The sequence below is a fragment of the Crocuta crocuta genome, unplaced genomic scaffold (assembly GCF_008692635.1).
Source record: "Crocuta crocuta isolate KB4526 unplaced genomic scaffold, BGI_CrCroc_1.0 scaffold220, whole genome shotgun sequence".
Lineage (NCBI taxonomy): Eukaryota > Metazoa > Chordata > Mammalia > Carnivora > Hyaenidae > Crocuta > Crocuta crocuta.
The window spans coordinates 104,868-127,046 of NW_027526949.1; the positions used below are offsets into that span (position 1 = coordinate 104,868).

The window sequence follows — 22,179 nt, forward strand, 5'->3', positions numbered from 1 at the left end:
ATCTCACGGTTCTTGAGGCAACACCCTGCATCAGAGGCTCTATGTAGAGCCTCTTGGGATTTTCTCTCTCCTTCTCTCTCTGGCCCTCCCTTGCTTGCACACTCACTCTCTCTCTTGCAAAATAAAAAAAAATGAACATTAAAAAAGACACAATAGAAATGTATCTAAAAAATTTGAAGGCTCTAAATATGTTTGACTTTGTTATAGGATATACCTGATATAATGTTTTTGCAAAATTAAAAGAATCTTGTAAAACAGAATTAACTGTAAGTTTCAAGGGATGTGTGCTACTAAATTATTTTTTTTCTAAAACAGTGTGTAGTTTTAAAATTCACTCTGAAGACATTGTCAGCCTTCAAGTTTGGAGAGAAAACTTACATTATATTGGGCACTTAAAAATTAAACAGCTTTGAGATCTCAATTTCTTTCTGCCAAAGCTATGATAAGACATAAATGTAAAGCCATGTGGACACACATGTCAATAAACATCAATACAATTTTAGGCTGTAAGGATACTGTTCAGAATCCTGCACTAGAGCCAGAGTATCCTTCTAGCCACTTCAGTTTCAGGTAAGGTTGGTTCCTGAAAAAAAAGTACTAAGTTTTGTAGTTTGATTGAAAATCTAAGAATATATTTCATACCAATAGAGATATATCAATATATGAATGTGCCAAGTAAAAGTCTTTTTTAGGCCAACATATTTGACTCTAATAATTTCCTGCACTGGAACATATGTATCATTTTTATTAAATAATGTCTATCATTGTATTCATGAACTAGAAGCCTATCACTCTAATGAGCAAAATTTAATATTTTCAGTTATAATAGTTCAAGTTGATATGCAGATTTGCTCTACTTTTAAAGTCTATAAGTGAACATCTTTATCTTACAAGGACAATAAACTGCAGTGTAATTGAACTTGCCATAAGTTCGCCAATAAAACTATTATAATCATAAGATCATAACATGTGTATGTTAAAAAGGAACATATTTGGTTGCATGTCTCTGGAGTGGACACAAGGAATTGTATCCTGGCATAGGGATAGGGTTGTCAGGCCAAATAGAGAATGCTTGGTAAAATCTGAATTTCAGATGAAAACTAATAATTTTTTGACACACATGTGTCCCAAATATTGTTTGTGACGTACTTATACCAAAACATTTATTTGTTATCCAAGATTCAAATTTAACTGGAAATCTTGTATTTTTTATTTGCCAAAACTGTCAGTTATACCTACAGGTGGATGGCTAACTCAACCAGTTGGAGCTTGCAAATCCAAAGAATATATGATGTTGAGCTTACTTCAAATTAGGTATAATTCCAACTCAAAACATCTTGTACTGGCAGGAGATAACCAAGATCCTTTTTCTATATAGAAAGCAATTTTGATTTATCTATGCTTTTTAAGAAACTTTCCCTTTGTGTGAATTTCCACAGGTGCTATACAAAGGAACAGACTGATAGTACATTCTGGAGAATGAAACATGGATGCTCTAAAATGTAATCAGTCTACTAGAAAATCTCCATCTCATTTGGTTATGTATACCTCAATTTCTTATATAAACAGTGGCATTATTTAAATTTCTCATATAAACAATGAATATTATTGAATGATGGCATTAGAGGAAAAATAATTTTAACAAATAACTTCTCAGTCCATATCAATCCTCAACCTCTCCTTGATTATTAAGACAATGTTGTACTCATTTATTATCTGGAATGAAGTCAAGATATATTGGTGACTTGGTTTGCCTGTTATAAGTGTAAAAACTGTGTAGATAGCAGAGAACTTTATAGCAGTAGATATAACTATTGTGTTGATTTTTTTCTGTTCAAGTAGTCTTATTTATCATTCTGAAGATTTTCATTTTCCCATGCATTCCAGAAATTGAAGGAAATGTTTGACTAATGTGCTCAATTCAGTAATCCCATATGATTTATATCAAGACATGGGTAACACATCAGAGCTCATCATTCCTGGTTTCTTTCCTCACCCAACCCTTGCTGACTTCCTAGGTTAAAAGAAGTTGAGTTCAAAGCCATTTCTGTCTTGTTGTAGAGTTGATTCTGGTCTGCTTTTCTCTGTCATGCTGCTTTTTTGGGAAGTCCTACATTTCATTCTCCTTTCTTTGTAACTCTGTGGTTGAGAATTAGGAACCGAGGTTTTAAAAGCCTGTTGTGGTCACATATCAAAACCACATTCAGTGATTTAGCTGTTCAGCTAAAGAGTTCAAGCCACGTGTTGGTCTCTGTGCTAACAGCTCAGAGCCTGGAGCCTGCTTCAGATTCTGTGCCTCCTTGTCTCTCTGCTCCTCCCCTGCACGTGTGCTCTTTCTCTCAAAACAAATAAGCATTAAAAAAAAAAAAAATAGGAAATCTAGCTTTCTCAGTTACTCATGCTGAGACCTCCTTAGGCAAGTTACTTAATTTCTTTTAATCTTTTGTGCTCAGTTTCCTCACCTGTAAAATGGAGGGGAACAATAGTGTTATCTCATAGGTTATTGTTAGAATTGAATTATAAATAAATAGCTAACATAATGTAAAGTTAATATATTAATATGAATGTATAGTTCTTAGAATAGTGTGTGATTTATATCAAGTGCTATATAAAGTTTTCCTATTATTATTGTGCAGGCAAAAATCAATCTACAACCTATAAGCAATAACGGTATAGATATTACAGTATGAAGGTGTTCGCATACAAAGACAGGGAAAAAAAAGTATTCACAGAGAACAGCAATGGGAAAGACTGCGATGGTTGAGTTTAAATTTCAGAAAACAGGCACTGGACTGAAGTAAGCAAGAAGATTAACTGGGGTCAATGTTGAAAAGTCAAGCTAGGACCAGATCCCATAGCACTTTATAGATGTTCATCAGAAGCTCGACTTTTATCCTAAAAACAATGGGAAACCACAGAAGTGTTATTAGGGTGGGAGATTTAGTGGTATGATCTAATTTCCTATTGAATATATTACATTCCTTGGCTGCTTTGTGGGAAATGGACTTTAGGGCCTCAAATCTGGTCTCAAGAAGAGTAGGCAGACAGTACAGAAGCCCAGGTGAAAGATGATGGTTTGGGAGAAATGGCAATGGAGAAAATTTGGAAGAAGGGAAGAAAAAATAGCTAGTGAGCCTGAAAGAGTGGGGAGAGTTGTGTAGGGGTAGGAAAGATGGGAGAAAGAGGGAGGGAAGGAGAGACTGAGATTGTTTTAGATGGGAGACAACATATATGGATGCTGATGAAAAAAGCAAACAAAGATGAAAAAACTGATATTGTTCCAGAGTGAGGGTATGTTTTCTTCAGTCACTATAAGAAACCTCATTGAGGAAAATACTCTCAGTTGCACAGTGCTTATTTATTCTATACAGTCCAATAATACAAATAATCAGTAATAGGATAACCCAATGATGACTTCATTTTCCCACCTCTAAACTGCTAAACACATTATGTGTTATCCAACTATAAAACTGGCTAGTTTTATAATGCTGACCTAATTTGCTCACCTGTTTCAGTTTAGTACCAAGCTATGCTTATGAGTACAACTCTTTTGTCAATTTTACTGAACTTACCAGTCTATTTTAGGGGGAAAAGATGGTTAGAAATAAGGATAAAAGAATCCTTCTGTTCAATTACCTCTATTTCAAGTAATTTTCATTACCTTCCAGTAATTTAGAATTATTTTATGATATATAAGATAAAAATCAGGACTTTCACAACCTCTCTTCATATAAACCATTAAGAAATAAAGATTAGATGAAACTATTAGTAAAACAAGTAGCATGATGTAAAGCCAAGTTTCAGAAATTCTTCAGTTCCAATTCTACTATGAGCCACTCCATCACCTGCTAGCTTCAGACACAAAACTAATTACTTTAGACTCAATTTTCCTTTTAAAATACAGTATGAAATATTTCCTAACCTTTTAAAATCTATTATCTTTTATAAATATTAAAAGACCAAAACCCCTATTTTATCATTATTTTTTTAATTGATAGAGAATTAAAAAACAAAAATAATGAAAGTAAAAGTGAGTGATGTTTCTAAGAACATATTTTTTCAATGTGTAAAGTCGTTTTGTTTTGCTAAAATGCTTTCTCCACTGCATGCGCCTTTCCCCCACCCCCATCAAGTACTGACTTTCAGAGTTATTGCGGGTCCCTGGGGAATGGGAGCGTCTCAATAAATGCTCATTTCTTACAATACTCTGATAACAGATATTCTATATTAAGTGATGTGGGCCAAAATAATACAGGTTGTCTGCAAAGTCAGGAGTATAGGTACACCCATTTTTAAATAGAACATTAATTACATTTTCAAATGTGTTAGGTATGTTTTCAGGTGAAGTACTTCTAAATTTAAAACTATGACTCTAGTTGATCATCTTAAAAAGTAGAATAAATATACCACAGAAAATCTAAAGATTCGGAAAGAATATATTTTTTTCTTCATTTTAACAATTGACCACACTGTTTTAAATTTAAAGATACTTCACCTGAAACAATATCTGAGGCTGAAGAAGATATATTGAACATACTATTTACACAACCTAAAAATAAATTTTTCTAATTGTGTAGCTGTCCTGCAGTATTTTCATATGACTTATAGGATGCACTTTTGTGATAGTTGATAATCATAATTTGTCACACATGTATTATTTTGTTCTACAGTTTAGTCATTTAATAATGTTAACTGGCTATGATTAGACCAATTACAATTCTAAATCTGAAGACAGAGCAATGAAAAGATAGGCAAAGTCCTTTCCTTCAGTGACCTTTTAGCAATTTTCTGAGAAGCAGTATAGAATGTAAATACAGTCTTCAGAATAGGACTTGTGCATCTGTAGTTAAAGGTTTACTTATAACAATAAATTTACTGTAAACTTCTTATATGATTTTAAGCATATTGTTTAAGTTATCTTAGATAATCATTATTGTTCTGTTTATCTCATAGACTTGCTGTTAAACAAAAAAAGAAATTCACTAATTCCAAGTGCACAATGAGTCTAGACAAATTCATATGGTAATGCAAGGTATACCAGAATTATGATAAAGAACATTTCCATAATGCCAAAAAGTTCCTACCTGCCCTTTGTTATCAATTGTTCTTCTCACTCCTCCAACCCTTAGCAATCACTGATTTGTAAAACAATCACTTTTCTAGAAGTCTACAGTGTGTTTCTGCATGACTTTTTTTCCTCTTGGCATAATGTTTGTCAAGCATCCATGTTATGTCATAGATCTATTCTAATATTTATATAGCCACTCAGTTTTCTTTGGATTTATGATCGCATGAAATATATTTTTATGTTTTTACTTTTAACCTATTTGTTTCTTTAAATTTTAGGGGCGTTTCTTAGACAATACAGAATGGGAGTTTGCCTCTTTTGATCTAATCTGATGACTTCTACTTTTTAATTGAAATGTTTTGTCCATTTATATTTAATATAAATATCAGTATAGTTGGGTTTAAATTTACCCTCTTCTTAGTTGTGTTTTTAAGATTTTAAAAATTTCTTCTTATAATCATTCCAATTTATTTGCACTATTGATTGTTAGTTATAACTCTTTGATTTTGTTACTTTTATGTTCTCCTGGTCATATTTTGGCAAATGTTTTCCAATAAAAGGCCAAATAGTAAATATTCCAGGCTTTTCAGGCCATATGATCTCTGTTGTATTTATTAAACTTTTTACACTGTAAAGTAAAAGTAGTCATAGATAATCACAAACAAGCAAGGATGGTTTATTTTTTTCACAAACACTGGTGCATTATACTTTGCTGTTTCCTTCTCTAGGGTTTATAAGGTACAGCTTTAACTTCTCAGTAGCTACGCTTAAATAACATACCACTTCATATGTAGTATAACAAGCTTACTGCATTATATTTCCATTTCTCCCTTCCTATAATTTGAGTTATTATTGCCATACATTTTGCTTCTATATATTTTATGAACCTTAAAATGTCTGTTATAAACAGTAAACTGTTTTTAAACAAAATTTATGAGATAAAATATATATGTTATATTTTCCCATATATTTACCATTTCATTTTACCTTTCTTTAAAAAATAGTTTATTTATATTTTTTAGTAATCTCTATACCCAATGTGGGGCTTGAACCTATGACCCCACAGTCCCAAGATAGAGTCACATGTGCTTCTGACTGAGCCAGCCAGGCGCCCCTACCATTTCTTTTTAGATCTAAATTTTCACCTGGCATCAATTTCCTTCCATCTAAGAACTTACCTCAACATTCTTTCATTGTGAAGATCTGATGCTGGCAGATCACCTTTTGTTTGTCTAAAATAGTCTTTATTCGCTTTTATTTTAGAATTCTATTTTTACTGTATTTAAAGTTGTATTCACTGTATTGTGTCTTGGTTTGCAAAGTTTCCGTCAAGAAGTCTGCTGTCATCCTTGTACAGTTGACCCTTAAACAATGCAAGAGTTAGGATTGCAAGCCCCCTGTGTCGTAGAAAATCTGCTTGTAAGCTATGACTCCCCCTAAACTTAACTACTGATAGCCTACTGTTGACTAAAAGCCTTGCCAATAAAATAGTCACTTAACACACGTGTATGTTATAGGTATTATGTACTGTGCTCTTACAATAAAGTAAGCTAAAGAAAAAATGTTTTAAAGAAAATCATAAGGAAGAGAAAATATATTTACAGTATTGTATGTATATATACTGAAAACAATCTATGTACAAGTGCACCTGCATAGTTCAAACCTGTGTTGTTTAAGAGTGAAGTGTATTTGATTTTCATTTATAAAATGTCTTTTTCCTCTGGTTCCTTTTGAAGTCTTTTATTTTTGGCTTTCAGCAATTTTGTATATTGTGTCTTGGCATTATTTAGTTTGTTATGTTGCTCAAGTGTTATTGAAGATCTTGAATAAAGTTTCCATCAACTTTGAAAAAATTCTGGTCATTATTTCTTCAAATATCCATTCCCTTCTTTCCTTCTGAGACATCAATTACACGACTACTTGATCCTGTCCCACCAGTAACTGACATTCTATTTTTTCAAGTTTCTTTTTCTTTTTCTATTCTGCACTTTGGATAGTCTGTTGCTATGGATTTATGTTCATAGATATTTCTTCTGCAATAGCTACTCTGATGGTAACACCATTCAGCATACATTTCATTTTTAATATTGAACCATAAATTCTGACCTCTAGGAAATTCAGTATGGTATCTTTTAATCTTCAGTTTCTTTCCATATCATGCTTCTGTTTTCCTCTACCATTTTGAACATATAAACCATACTGTAAAAACTACTTTAATATTCATGCTTTTCTGGATCTTTTTCTGTTTCTATGGGAAAAGGTCATATAAATGCATATATATTTTATTTCAGGTCCATCTACTTGGCTTTCAGCCTGTATAAGGCTGAACTCATTTGATTCCCTTTTCTCAGGACACAGTTATGCTTTTTTTTTTTTTTTATCCAAGCATCTGCACATTATTGATTTATATTTTTTCTAGTTATTTGAATTGACAGCATAAATGGTCTTCATAATTGGAAGTTTCTTTTTGTTTTTCAAATGCTTTTAGGAAGCCATTCTTTGCTCTCTCAATAATATGCTGAGTAAAAAGTTCATTCAACCAACTAACATTTTCGTCAGTGGAAAAACATATTTCATTTTATTCAAATTGGCCACATTTTTCTTACACACATGCTGAAACACAGCATTTGAATTTCTAGTCATAATGATAAAATATATGTATACTTAAGTGCAACTAAGTTGACTATGGTGTTAAATTATGTAAAAATATTGATATTATTGAAAAATTAATATTCTGGGAAGGACATGCTACAACTCCATGAAGCAAAACTGTATAGTTTATATTTAGGGATATATAAAAAATTCATTGCTCAAATATTTTCATTTACCAGAAACCATTATCATGTCAGCAACTATTGAAAACTTCATTACTTTTCTATTGAGAAATCATTGAGTTTGCTATTTTTCTATTAATATTCTCTATATAGAATGAGATTAACATAAAACAAGCACATCTATGTATCCTTCTATTTCTGATTGACTTTTCATGAGAATGAATCCAGAAATAAAGAGTAACATAAAATATTCATATTCTAGGAATCTATACTGGAAGTATACTGACTGTACATATCAATATTATTGTATTTATTTATGTTGGAAAAGGTTAAATAATACATTTCAGAAACAACAAAAATTTAATATCAGTTTCTTTTGAAATACTAACATGTTGATGAAGTTGTTATAGTGACCTCAGATACTATTCCTTCTAAGTACTAAATGTTGCAAAACATTCTATAAGAAATATCTAGCTATGGTGATTTTTTCTTTTTTGGTAACTTGTTTTAGAATAAATTTACTTAAAAAATTTGTACTAAATTAGGTACCTGACTTATTTACTAAGATTTGGGGAAATTTTTGTTAAAAAGTTATATAAAAATGATCATTGACTTACAAAAGAGTATGAGAAATTCATGATTGCTGTTACTACTGCTCCTCTTCCTCCTACCACTACCTTATCTATCATAACTTGGGTGGGAATAACAATCCTTTTTTTTATTAATTTTGCTTATTTCTTTCCCATAAGAAGGAGAATAATTAAGAATTGAGTCTCCAAATTAGCTACAAACAGTACGTTGTTTACTCTGTTCATTGTTTTAGACAATTATAAATTTACTTTAGAAGGAAACTAAGACTTTCTGGTAGATGTAACAAAAGCCAGTGTCTAGCTAGTAGTTATCTCTTTGTTACTTGAAAAATTTTTTTTTCTCCCTTGGGGTTTCATCTTTTAGTAACAGTATGAAACTGACAGCAATCCATGTGAAAACTAGCGAGCACCTGTAGTAGCAGTCACACTAGGAAGACTTGCTTGCCAATCTATACTTAGTAGTGTGTGCCATTCTGTGGGCTAATCATTAAGAATCGGTCAGTAGTTGGAAAGAATAATTTTTTGTGAGTGTGACAGCCATTCTAAATATATTGTTGAAGAATAAGGCCAGTTATGAACATAAAATTATAATTATTCATATTTGCCGTATAGCTAATAGATTAAATTTTTTCACATACACTTTACTATTTTACACTACATCCCTTTAGGAAGGCTTTATTATCCTTGTTTAATGGTTAAAAAACATGATTTTCAAGGACATAGTAACTTGGCCTAAAAACACATGGCTAGCTAGTATACAATGCCATGAACTTTGAGGTGAAGTTTTAAAAATTATATTGAGATTTCCCCCCAAAACTGAATGGAAAGCAAGCAGAATTTGTGGTTTTCACTTCAGCTATTTCCCCAAAATATATAGGTCTTCAAATTCCATCTCCCAAACCCTTGGGGTTAGATATGTTCCAGAATTGAATTTTTAGATTTAAAAATAATATTGTCCATATAATGTATACTATGTAATATCACATAAAATGTTATTCACCTTCCTGTCAAAATATTTACAAGTTTACTGCATTTAAAACAAGTATTTTTCCTCATTTCCAAATATCTAAGCTAAGGCTTCCACCTATGATCTTTTTCCTATATTTTCAACTTCTTCATTAATGGTTCAGTCTTAATAATAACATGCTCACATCTCCCTCATCTTCAAACCAGTCTTTCTTCCCTCTCCATTTTCCCATGCAGTTAGCTCCATCTTCTCACCTCTCCTTCACAATGATTTCTACTGTGGCAGACAGATAGTTGTCTCTACATAGTCTTTCTTCTTGTCTTCTGTAATGTTAGGTTTGGGCCATTAAAAACGAGACACATTCTTTTCCAATGGGCATAACAGAAATGGTGTGTATAATTATTTGATAATATGTTTTAATTGAAGAGACCACCTTTTGTTCTCTGGTATCTCCCTCCTACTTGCTGGATGGAATGCAGACAAAATAATCATAGTTCCCGCATTTATCTTTTACTGTAATATGACTTCGGCAATAGAAGCAATAGATGGTGGAACAATGAGATAGATTACATTTTCAATACCTTGGGGTCCCTAATATATTTAAATACACTGTATTCAAATCCTTACCTCACATTGTTCCTCAAGCTACTCAAATTTGACTTGTACACATAACACTTAATTGATACTACTTTCACCATGGTCCATCAATGACATAACACTATACTCAAAAACACTCTTTGGCATTATTAATCATTGCTTCTTATATCTCAGTCCAATACTTTCCAACATTTTTTTCACATCATAGAATACAAAAGAAATGATATTTGCACTCACATTGGGGTAACAGACAAAATTGCTTATGGTTGGACGTAACCAGCCTGAGGAATGCCTCTAACCACCCCAGGCCCCACATGGCTTTCTGAAAGTATAAAGGATGAGTGTCATGATAAAACATGTAATAAATTGATAGCATACTAATGTAATATGGCACATTTTTGGGCAATTCTGTTATAGACATTTTAGTCTCTTGTTTTTAAAAAAATATTTCTTCCCTTAACGTTTCTGAAATGTGTTTTCCAAAATTCTCTTATAGCCCTTTACGAGAGGTTATTTCATCTACTCTTATGATTTTAATTAAAATCCATATGCCCTTAAAGCGTATAGGGTCTCAAGTCTACACAACATCTCAATTCTTTTTCTTGAGCACCAGATAGCAGAAATTCAGCTTCTTTCACAGTATCACTTACTGGAAGTCTTTTAGGCACTGAGTTAAATTTATTATTTTTACCCCAACATACTTGTCTTCTTTTTCTAAGCTTAGTGAATGTCACCACCATATACTTAATATTCAAATAAGAGCTCTCACAAGTCATCTTTTGACTCTTCCATTTCCCTCTCCTTTATGTCTCATATCCAACAGGTTAAAAGTAATCTATTCATTCTTTTAGAGCAAGCCAGATCTAACTCAGAAAAAAGCAAATTATAACTTGTGGTTAAATTAATCATCATGCATTTTTTCAAGTATGTAAAAATGTTTTTCAACTATAAATCACCATAAAATATTGACAGTATGTACAAAGAACAAGTGGTATAGTGGAAACATAAATAGACATAGAGTCAGAAGTCTTAAAGTACTGACTTGAGTGTCTAGTAGTCTAGGAAATCACTTATATTTGAGACCCTGTTTTCTCACCTGTAAGCACTCCATTTGTTCACGCATTCAATGTGCAGTTACTGGGTTCCTATGTGTCAGGAAATGTGTAATATGTTGGGGATACAAAGATGAAAAGATGAGTAAGACATTCCCTTTCTCTCAAGGAAGGAAGGCAAACATGCAAAATAATAATTGGTTTAAAGCATACATCCTCAATGGAGGCAACATTGCCTCCGAGGGTGCAAAATTTGTTTTTGTTTTTGTCTTGTTTTGTTTTGTTTTTTGAGGTGGGAAAAGAAAACAACTTAACTCTTTTTATTTATAAATCACAGATATACATACAGTACTTAACTAGATAGATGGAAGATTTGTGGTGTTAACTGAATGCCAGTTCTGAGCTAAAGACATTATTCATTATCCCATTTGTCCCTCACAAGAAACTTATGAGACAGGTATTATTTTTTCCATTTCACAGTGATAAAAAAATGGCTTGGAGGGGTTAAATAATTTGATAAATCTACTGGCTAATACTAAAATATAAGTCCCATAAATGCAGAAGTCCTATCTGAATAGGTCATTATTCTATTCCCAGTGCAGCCCAATAGTATCTGTTGCATGGATGAATTATTGTGAGTTAAGAACACATGGAGAAGTCCAGTAAGTCCATGATGTGTTAAATCTCAAGTCCTATTTTCATAATCTTTATGTTATTAAAGGTGTCCAGTACATGGCTTTAGAATGTATTGATGGATCTATGGGTGGATAGATGGTTAAAATGGACAGAGAGAGAAAGAAAGAAAAAGTAAAAGAGAGCAAACAAAAATAAGGTGGACAATATCCATTCTTCCTTTCTGTAAGAATTAGTGTGAGAATTAAATTAACAAATTTATATAAAAAAAACACAACACAGAGAATAACTAAATGCAAGGTACCTGATAGAAGTTTCATTAGCAAAAACATAATATGTTCCCTGATGATTCTCCCATGCAGCCAGTTCATGCATTTTTGTGTCTCTTAGAGTCAAACTGTTATCTGCCACACTGCTTACAGGACCAGCCTTGGGTTATAATGTTCATGAAACACAGCTGGAACTTGGATGAACAATCATTTACTAGAACTTTCCAAAAAAAGAAAGAGTAGCTGAATAATAACTAACAAAAGTACACATAAATATAGGACTATAGTTCTATACGAAATACAATCATACTTAGTGTCATCAAATTAGCAAAGAGCTGTTCATATAATTTTTAAAAAGATCAATTTTTCTTTTAATTTATTTCTTAATGTAAGACTTGTGTGATCATACTAAAATTATTGGTCATGGATGAGTCTGTACCACATTTTAGTAAGTAAAAAATAATTATTTCAATTACATGCGGAATCCTGACTCCATTACTTTTCAGCTGTATGTCCTTGAGCAAGGTCTTTAAGCTCTGAGCTTCAAATTCTTAGGGTAAAACGGGACACCTATCCAATTGGGGCTTTGAAGAGTAATGAAAAAATACACATAATGAACCTAGCATAGTTCCTGGCACAGAGTTGGTACTCAGTAAATATGTTTCCTTTTCTTGTTTAGAGAAACACAGGTTAACTTCTTTTAAACTCTAATTCAATAATTAAAATTTCTCCCTATGTACATTGTTTCAAGTTGAGACTTTGAGGGCAAATACAGAGGGCATTCCATTTTATCCTTAACCTGAATAATACATTATCTTAGTTTCTGATTTACCCAAGATATACATATATATAACAAAACCACTTTATTTATCATTTTGGCTTTACTCTGAAGTGTGACTAAATTTTTTAATAAAATTCATAGAGTAGTAAACAATATATTTTTAAATGATCTTTGATGTATTTATTTCAGCTGTGCATTTTGGTCTATACCACAGTCACAGATCAACATAGGAACTTAATAATTACTGATACAAATCTACACTGTATGATATCAAATACTGTTTGAGTTTCAAATTAAAACTTTTGGAGAGTTTTGTTTCTGGACCACCAAAAACTAAACAAATTTTATAGAAACATTTCAGTTCACCTGTGGCTGGTACACTTAGTTACTTGCCCATGCCTCAAATTCATTTTATCCCAGATCCTAGAATAAGATGTGGTTTGTGTGTGTGCGCGCACATGCGTGTGTAAGAGCATGAAGAACAGGTTATAAATCTCAGCCACACTATTAGCAAGCTAATTAAGCAAGTTATTGACTAAATTTTCTTATTTCTAAAATGGAAGGATTTTGGTGTAAAATAAAATTAAGATAATTCATGTAACAGGTTCAGCAGAGTGCCTAGAGAACTAAGCAAATACTTAACACTTTTTTTGCATTTACTTAATTTTTTTCTCATTATAGTTTTCTATATTAGATATATGCCAGCAGCTCTTTTCAACTAGCCTCTGAAACAAAAGTGTGATTCTTAACTTACTAAATTTGAACCAACTATATAACGACCATGGCAAGAAATCACAAGTCCATATCACACAATACTTTTAAAGAGCATACCATATCCTGCTGTAGAAAGACCCAAGTGTTTCATTCTATTATTCACAAGTTCAGCAAGCTCTTGTCTTTCTGACCTCCTGTAGAGGTTCAGCCGCTGCTGGGTTATTTTCTCAGCTGTTTTACCAGAGTGTTTTGGACCTTTTCTGCTCAGTCTTCGGGCCCACTGCATGCTCTTTCTCCGTAGCAAGGGATGGTCTGACTGGTCACTGGATGTTGAGTTGCGGTGGTTGCTTCGGTGATGACCTTGTTCTTTGGAGTCTTTAGTGTCTTCCCACTCTTCTACACTAATCGATATTTGAGACTTTAAAAGAAATGGATATGTATAATTAGATATTTTAGGAATAATTATAATCTGGAGATATGCTAATATCTTTTGCTAACATCTTGGTATAATTATATATCTCAATGAGAGTTTCCCCAGAAAGAGCAAAATCATGATCATTGATTCCATTTTGTTATCACAAAAAATACTATTTGAAAATACTTATTTTGAACTTACATATGAACCAGATAAAATATCTTTGCATATGCAATATAACTCTACTAGCAGAGTTGTTTGGAGACACAAAGAAAGAAACGAAAAATATTTTAAAGCTTTATTCAAATAAAGTCAATGTGATGAAGTTTTCTAAGCCTACTACAGGTATTTCATATGAAATTTAAATAAAATCATGCAAGGTGTTTTTTTTTGGAATTCATAATATATTAAAAGGTTTTTAAATTATTGCTCTTTCTAAAAATGGCATTGGAATGAACTTTGTAAAGTGTGATTTTGTTTTTTTTTTTTTAATTTTTTTTTTAATGTTTTATTTATTTCTAGGAGAGAGAGAGAGAGACAGCGTGAGCAGGGGAGGGTCAGAGAGAGAGGGAGTCACAGACTCTGAAACAGGTTCCAGGCTCTGAGCCGGCAGTCAGCACAGAGCCCGACGCGGGGCTCGAACCCACGAACCGCGAGATCATGACCCAAGCGAAAGTCGGACGCTTAACCGACTAAGCCACCCAGGCGCCCCAGTGTGATTTTGTTTTTAATTCACTCACATGACCCAGTAAAAGACAAAACCACTCTTTTAATTAGTTCATTCATTAATTATTGGCCACATAAACCTTTTTCTGATTAAAATATTAAAACACATTTCAGGAACTGTTCTCAGTATTCTAAGTGTTGTAAATATTAATATTTCACAAATGTATTCCAGAATCACAAATAAAATTTAAATCAGGCTATTCTCCATTGGAAGGAAAAACAATAAACAAATTCAGAAAGTCTGTTTTGATTTACTTTTTTACTACTAATTCCTATTTTTAAAACAAGAGGCTTTCCTTTGATTGTAGGCTTTTAATAAATAAAAGCTTCCTGTTTCAAAACTTTGCTTTTCATACCAGGAATTTAAATGAAATCCAACATGGATCAAAGCTGAAGGTCTTACCTTCTAAAAGGATGCACATGCAAATGAACAGTTCCCTAAATTGTTCTGTACATAAGGGCAATACTCATGCATCTGCTAACTGTGTTTCCCTTCTATGGATGGAAGCTTGAACTTCAGCTCTATCATTCATGTTTTGCTGAATTTCAAAGTAATAGAGCTTAAATTACCAATTTAAGTAAAGGTCAAGAGGTAGATCCAATAAAATCCCTTAAAAATGACTGTAAATTACAAAGTCTCAGTCAATGCCTTCCATACAATTCCTAGTGGAAAGCTATGAAATTACTGCACACTTAAATTCAATGAAAAAATTTAAATATTCATCCACATTTGTTTCAAAACAGTAAGCGATATTAAAAATAATGTGTTTTAACTTTCAAATCTCCAAGATAAGAGAAAATTTTATTAAAATGTTTTTAGAAAACTTATTTGAGACACAGAATTTAAACTGGAAGTAATAAAATTTGGATGGCTGCATGGTTTCGCATTAATGGATACTTTTATGAGTCTTAACTTCCTCTAGTCTCACCTACGTGATAATATATTGTAAGCCCTCTTCTGAGGAAGTAAAATATATAAGCCATTAAGTAATATCTACCATCAGTAAATAATATCAATCTCTTTGTTCAGTAGATTGAGTTTATATGTACTTTGTAGCAAAATTGAAGACATACATATTTAGACATTTTGGCCTGCAGGGTTTTGTTAATCACAATCTTGAATTTATTTGAAGTGATCTTTCTAGTCATAAGTCCCTGTAATAGTTTGATTCCCTACAAATATGTGGAAATAGTAACCTTGCCAGTCCCATAATTCAAGTAGAGGATGAAACCCTATCTGTCTTGGTGAATGCTTTTTCCTAGTTATATATACCAGGGACTGTAACAAGCAAATATCTAAAACACGAACTAAGGGCTATGTATGTATTAGCTAAACATTACTGAATACCCTATTCATCACTGTTTTGAATTTCCTTAAGAAAAGAATAGCGTGATTTATACATAAAATCCATAGAGATCACAAGGCTTTTATGTCAATTATTCAATAAAATAAGTATCATTTCTTTGTATATTTCATATAAGTACAGAAAAAAGGAATTTGAAGGATTTGAAGATTGATTTTAAGAAATCTAAACTGACAACACACAGATTGTTCTTTGTGTGTTTGGAATTTGCAGGTGTTTCTCCCATCCTTCCAATATGACATAATGAAAAGTGTACTGAATTTTATGTATTAAGATCACAAATTTGATGACATTTTGGATATTTCATAGCTTTGTTCCTACAACACATCTGCTTTAACCACTATGTAAAATGAGAAGAATAATAACCATCTTCTATCTCATTGAAATGTTGTGCAAATACCTATAACACATTAATGTATACAGAAAATATGTACCAACTATAAATTTCTACATATAATAATAATAACACATCCTAGTCAGAATGATTATTGACAGTAACAATTATAGTAGAAATAAACATTAGTTATTCTATTCCTGCATAGCGAATATGTGTGTGTACACCTGTGTGTTTTTTAAAAAGGTTCATTTAGGGGCAGGTGGGTGGCTCAGTCAGTTACTTGTCCGACTTCGGCTCAGGTGATGATCTTGGGGTTCGTGGGTTTAGGCCTGCATTGAGCTCTGTGGTGACAGCTCAGAGCCTAGAACCTGTTTTGGATTCTGTATCTCCCTCTCTCTGCTCTTTCCCCACTCATGCTCTGTCTCTGTCTCTCAAAAATAAATAAATGTATAAAAAAAATTTAAGTCTATTTATAAATATACTTTCTTGCTGTCAACTCATCATCTGGATTAACTCTATTGTGTTTTGAACATGACACACCATAATCTACTGGAAATAGTCTGGTGCTGGAAGACAAAGAAGTGCCTTGATCATAAGAACTTTTCCTGAACTTAGAGTCAGAGTGATAGAGTGCTTAAAAGCAAAAGTGCTGCCATCACATAGACCTGGGTATAAATGCATGTTTCACCATTTACCAGTTCTGCATTCCTGGTTATATAATTTAAACTCTCTAAGACTACCCCCATTTCCCTATAGGAAAAGTGGTAATTATATTTTTACTTTGCTCACAGTGCTTTTCTGAGAACCAAGAGATAATATTTGAAAAGTACACAATATAGTGCCTGTCTCAGCAAATGCTCACTAAATATTAGCTAATGTTATGGTTCATGATCTAATATGAAAAGACAGTAAAAGGGAGACAAGAGGAAGAAATAATTAGGAAGGGTTATGTAAAAGTGAGAAATGGGTATGAAAAAGACAAGAATGACTCATATTTCTGATGTGGTTTTCTCTATCAGTGGCTGTATTTTACAGGAAATCAAGGTGCTACAAACAAATCCCTGTGCTCAAGAATCCTTGGTTAGAGTTTTGTGAATCTGAAGAAAAGAGTAAGTATTTAAGTGGAAGTGAAGATTTATTGCTCTGCCCTGCTTCTATAAATTATTCTTTACTATTTCTACTCATAATGGGAGGACCTGGTGTGACATTTTTTTACTTTTACTTATCAGAAGACTAACATAATTACAAACATGAAAAATCAATATTTTAACACTAATGTTTACAAGAATGAAAAAAGACATTTTCATATTGCTATTGCTATCTTCTGACCTGAATGTTGTATCCCCTCAGTTTGTTTGTTAAAATCTTAAGCCCCAAAAGTGATGGTCTTAGTAAGTGGGGTATTCAGAAGATGATTAGATTGTAAGTATGGAGCCCTCATGAATGGGATTAGTGCCTTTAGTAATAAGACCCCAGAGAGATCCCTAGCCCCTTCTGCCCGAGGATTATCCAATGAGATGTCTGTGATCAGAAGGAGGCCTTCACCTGACAATGTTACCACCCTTATCTCCCACTTCCAGCCTCCTGAGCTGTCAACAATCAATCAATTTCTGTTGTTTATAAGCTACCCAGCACCTGTGGTAATTTGCAATAACAACTTGAATGGACTAACACATATTTTATATGAAATGTTTCTGGGAACATATTTATATTGTTCAATAAGGACATGAAAACTTCATAGGACTAATCAAGTTTTCATATAAATTTAAAACATTATTTTTAAAAATTATATTATTTTCTAAATATGGATCAAACTTAATATGGCTTTTAAAAAGGCTAAAAAATATTTTTCATAATAATGAGAATTGGCAGAAAATGTTTCTTATGCCTAAAAGAGTTTAATTAGTTTCATTGTTTTCACAAAGGTAGAAAGTGTCAGAATCACAATATATATTAAACATTCTTCTCCACACTCAACACACACAAACATATGTACATGCATGGACACACACACACAAACACACACATACCCCCCACAATGACTCAATTCAACTTCCTCTCAATTTTTTACTGAAGTTATTCATAAGGTTATTGAGCAATCTGTGGAACAAAGTGGTATTTTAAAATAAATCAATTCACCCAATAGTTTGAAAGTGAGTCTTTGTAATCTAGATTCATGATTCCCTTAAGAATAGTTTTATAGGCTTTAAAATAGACTTAAACTGTGCCATGTGATTTATGATTGAAGACATCCTGAATTGTTGCTAAAGAAAACTGAGGAAAATGAAACCACTGAGGATATGTTAGTTTAACACTTTATAAAAGAATTCCTATCTAATGTTTTCCATTAAAGGAAGGTTAAATTATAAGAATACTTGAGACATCATCTAAATTTAATCCATATGCACCTTGGCCAGTAACTTTGGGTCTCATGAAAATTTCTTTGCATTAAAAAAAGTTCACAAAAAGATGTTTCCCCATTTTCTATTAAGGCTGAGATTAATAAATTCCTTTAGTCTATGATCTAAGAAGAGATAGAAAATAACTAGTGACATTGTATTTAGATGTATTTTCAACATATTTTCAGTATCTAGACAATAAACAACTAAAATATGCTGAATAGTCTAAAATATGCTGAATTTGGAATCAAATACTATATGGTATTTTTAGTCCCACAGAGCTAATACCTCATGACTTCGAACAAACCAACTGAGCTTCTTGAAAAATAGTGACTGTTTTCACAATTTTCATGACAAAAATTAACAGAACAAGAGAATTCTGTAGTAATTCTCTAACATAAATTCTAAAGCCAAATAATTACTCAAGAATAAAGGTTCAAATATAGGGTTAAAAAAAAGCTAATCACTTGTTGGAATGTCAAAAATTATTTCAATCTCTTGACTTCATTTTCCATATCTAAAAATCAGATATTTAATCTCCATGTTCTATTTCATCTTTGAATATAAAGTTTACCCATAGCACATAGAACCTCTATTAACTCACCATTCCAATCTGATAACTTCAAAGTCAAAATGTATGTCCAAGTGAAAAAAAATTTCCAGGTTGTCTATTTAGAGATAATGCTAAATAATTCACAGACTTATCCTAGCTTTCTACTACTGTTGAACAGATTACATCTCTCTCTTTTTTCTCCTCTCTCTCTTTCCCTCTTCCCTACCCCATATCCAGTACCTATCTTTCTGTTATTATCCCTAAAAGAAAATTAATCCTAGTCAGTCAGTCTTATATTCATGAGTTCATTTTCCTTTTTTATTGTATGTTCTAAATTTATACATTAAGTTGCAAATTCACACATTCTTGGCAATCTGGTTTTTCCTGTGTGTGTGCATGTATGTGTGTTTAATTAAATCTTTCCTTTCTTTGGTCTCTGTGGAATTTTGAAGCCTAGCTAATTTATTGTCTTGATACTATTTCCCACACTGTGGTTAATTTTTTCCCTTGGGCCTTCAAAACTATCATTAAGATACAACCGTGTACAGGCGTTTCAATTACCTAATGCCCTTCCTAGTGCTTCAGGCCCAGAAAATCATACTTTTTTCTTCTTTCCTTAGGATCTTAAATATTATTGCTATGTAATTACTAACTATATGGTGACTGTCTTCCATAGAATTTAAATTCATCTGAGCTAATAAGAACAAGTTGAGAAGGGAATGTTGCTCTTATTTTAATTGGCTGTATTATTATATTAGGAGTCCTAGTAAAATGATTCGTAAAGATGTAGATGATAGATAGATGGCATATATATTAGTTATTTTATTTTTCATCACATGTTTAGGAAGTTATACTCCAAAAGAACTACTTGAGTTCTCTAATTTATATAGACCAAAATCTGGGGAACATGTGTGGGAGTGGATATTAAGACTGTGTGACAACGGTAGAAGAAACATAAAATTGGATCAGGCAGAATTTATTGACATGGACTCATTGAGTAGAGATTCTGCATTGAAAGTTATAGCTTGGGGAGGTAGGAAGGGATCTAACAGTTTGTCTGGTTGGTTGGCTAAAACATGTACCAAAAGGTGACCCACAGTAAGCAAGTTGGACATACAGAACTTAATCTGGTTTAACATAAAGCAAGGGATTCAAAGTCTTGAGGAGATTGGAATGTAAGAGTAGATTTCTCACTTAAGACCTGTTCACCCACAGTGAGAGGATCCTGAAGGCATTCCTTTCACCAAATTGTGAGAAATACATTTGTGAGCAGAGCCCCAGTATCCTTGAAGAGTTCCATGATCACTCTTCTCCCTAAGCCAGACCATAAACTGGTAATTGCAGTCATTTAGTTGGGAAACCTGAATGCAATGGGAGTAGCTGGATCCCAAGAAGGTACAGGCCCAGTGGTAGCAATCAACTCCTCAAGCATAGTTAATATAGTGGACAACAGAACAAAGCAGCAATCAGAATAATCTGACTTGCACAGAACCATGGCGCTGGCTACTTGATCATGGTGTTCGGGTAAAATAGGTGAGAAAACCACTAAACTCTTACCTGATCTGCATAAACATAAAACATCTAGGTCAAGTGAACAAAAATCTAACCTGAATCATAAAAAGAGAATATCACAGCCTTTCAAATAATCACCAGATTTGAGCCAGTTTACAGAACCATAACCCTTCAATGAAGGGTTCCTTCCTTTGGTGGAAGGACCTGGCATACTGCCAAAAATTTATACCATTAATCTTTTTCCCAGGTTTCCCCAGAGACATACAACCTTTTACCACGGTGATTGTACACTGAAGAAAAGGAAATGATAAGACCTTTTAAAGAGACTATTAGAGACTGGCACTGAAATGATTCTAATTCCAGGACACTCAAAGCATCACTTTGGTCCACCAGTCAGAGTAGGAGCTTATTGGCATTATGTGACCAATAGCTCAGGTCTGTCACACAGTGGACTCAGTAGGTCCCAACTCATCCTATGGATATTTTTCCAATTCCAGCCCCACATTGGCTCCCTGACCATACTGACCTACTATGATGGGAAAGGCCAAGTAGAAACCACTAGAACTGCTAGTGGCAGAAAATACTAAAGTAAAAGCAATAGTAAATTCCTACAGGGGTTGCAGAAATCAGTGCCACCATCAAGGACTTGAAATATGCAGGTGCAGTGATTCTCACTCACAATCTCACTCAACTCACCTATTTGGTGAGTGCAGAGGACAGATGGGGTTTGGAGACTGACAGTGGATTATCCTAAATTTAACTAGGTAGCAACTCCAACTGCAGCTGCTGTACCAGATGTGGTTTCATTGCTTGAACAAATCAACATATCCCCTGGTACCTAGTATGTAGCTATTGATCTGGTAAATGTCTTTTTATCCATCACCATCAATAAGAAACATCAGAAGCATTTTGCTCTCAGCTGCCAAGGGCAGCAAAACATCTTCACTGTCCTACTTCACTGATATATCAACTCTCCAGCTCTATGCCATAATCTAGTTTGCAAGGACCTTGACAACCTTTCCCTTCCACAAGATACCACACCAGTCCATTGCATTGATGACATTACGCTGACTGGACCTAGTAAACAAGAAGTAGTAACTACTCAAAACTTACTGATAAGACAGTTGCATGTCAGAGGGTGGAAAACAGATCCGGCAAAAATACAGGGAACTCTTACCTTGGTGAAATTTCAAACAGACCAGTGATATGGGGCAAGGGGAGATATCCTTTTCAAGATAAAGAACAAGTTGTTGCATCTAACCCCTCCTACAACCAAAAAAGAAGTACAACACCTAGTGGGCTTCTTTGGACTTTTGAGGCAACATATTCTTCATTTGGGTGTGTTACTGAGTGACCCCAAAACCTGCCAATTTTTAGTAGCCCAGACCAAAAAAAAAAAAAAAAAAAACCCCCTCAAAAGAATACAAA

At 33.1% G+C, this 22,179-nt stretch overlaps 1 protein-coding gene across 3 annotated transcripts in view; it reads right to left on the bottom strand.

Annotated features, from left to right (window-relative positions):
* Positions 1-22,179, bottom strand: part of KCNT2 (potassium sodium-activated channel subfamily T member 2) — a 360,386-nt gene that overhangs the window by 12,512 nt on the left and 325,695 nt on the right. For all 3 annotated transcript variants that reach the window (XM_077771185.1, XM_077770578.1, XM_077769973.1), the window contains one exon: positions 13,563-13,863. In XM_077771185.1, coding sequence (XP_077627311.1) covers positions 13,563-13,863 — 301 coding nt within the window. The remainder of the gene's footprint in view (positions 1-13,562; positions 13,864-22,179) is intronic.